This window comes from Triticum dicoccoides, chromosome 6B (genome assembly GCF_002162155.2).
Source record: "Triticum dicoccoides isolate Atlit2015 ecotype Zavitan chromosome 6B, WEW_v2.0, whole genome shotgun sequence".
In the NCBI taxonomy this organism is placed as follows: Eukaryota; Viridiplantae; Streptophyta; class Magnoliopsida; order Poales; family Poaceae; genus Triticum; species Triticum dicoccoides.
This window is the reverse complement of record NC_041391.1, coordinates 57,564,971-57,565,668: the sequence shown is the minus strand read 5'-3', so window position 1 is coordinate 57,565,668 and position 698 is coordinate 57,564,971. Positions and strand designations below refer to the sequence as shown.

General features: G+C 67.5%; 1 protein-coding gene across 1 annotated transcript in view; it reads left to right on the top strand.

The window, feature by feature from the left end:
* LOC119320729 overlaps positions 1–698 on the top strand; it is a 25,337-nt gene that overhangs the window by 3,211 nt on the left and 21,428 nt on the right. Inside the window, exon 3 of the mRNA XM_037594692.1 lies at positions 363–464. Within this exon, the coding sequence (XP_037450589.1) occupies positions 363–464 (102 nt within the window). The remainder of the gene's footprint in view (positions 1–362; positions 465–698) is intronic.

Here is a 698-nt window from a genome sequence, read left to right as displayed (position 1 = left end):
CTCCCCCGCGAGCGCCGCCTCCCTTGCCTCCCTCCCTAACCCTTGGAGCCGCCGGAGACTTGGAGCCTCGGCGCCGCCTCCCTCGCCTCCCTCGCCTCCCTCCCTAACCCTCGGAGCCGCCGGAGACTTGGAGCCTCGGCGCCGCCTCCACGTCCACCAGGGAGAGGAGGCCCCACGTCCACCAGCACAGGAGGCCCGCAACCTCCCCACCTCCCCCAAGCTCGCCGTCTCCGCCCTCCGTCGTCTCCGCTCCGGCCACCACCTCATCGTGGCCAGGTAATCTTCTTCTCCTCTCTTCCTCCTCTCCTCCCTCCCGGCCCCCTCCCCCTGACTGACTCGACTCCCTTGGCCTCCGCGCGCAGTTCACTGTCTCAGATCTCCGACTGCATCGCCTCCCGTGGCGGCAACATCCACAGCGTCGACGTCTTCGTCCCCGACGACGCCCCCGTCTTCTACGCCCGCAGGTACCCCATCCAACTCACCCCCGCCTCCATTTCCCACCTCTCCCTCTCTGCTCCTCCCTCCTTGCCCTATCCCGTAGCATGTTTTGGTTAGGGCATGTGTTGGTCTGTGTTATCATGGTACTCTTGAATGCTAAGTTGTTATGTGATGCCCGGCCCAGACCCTCCCCCACTCCACCGCCGCCGCCGACCCCCGGCCCGCACCCTCCCCCACTCCACCGCCGCCGACGACCAACC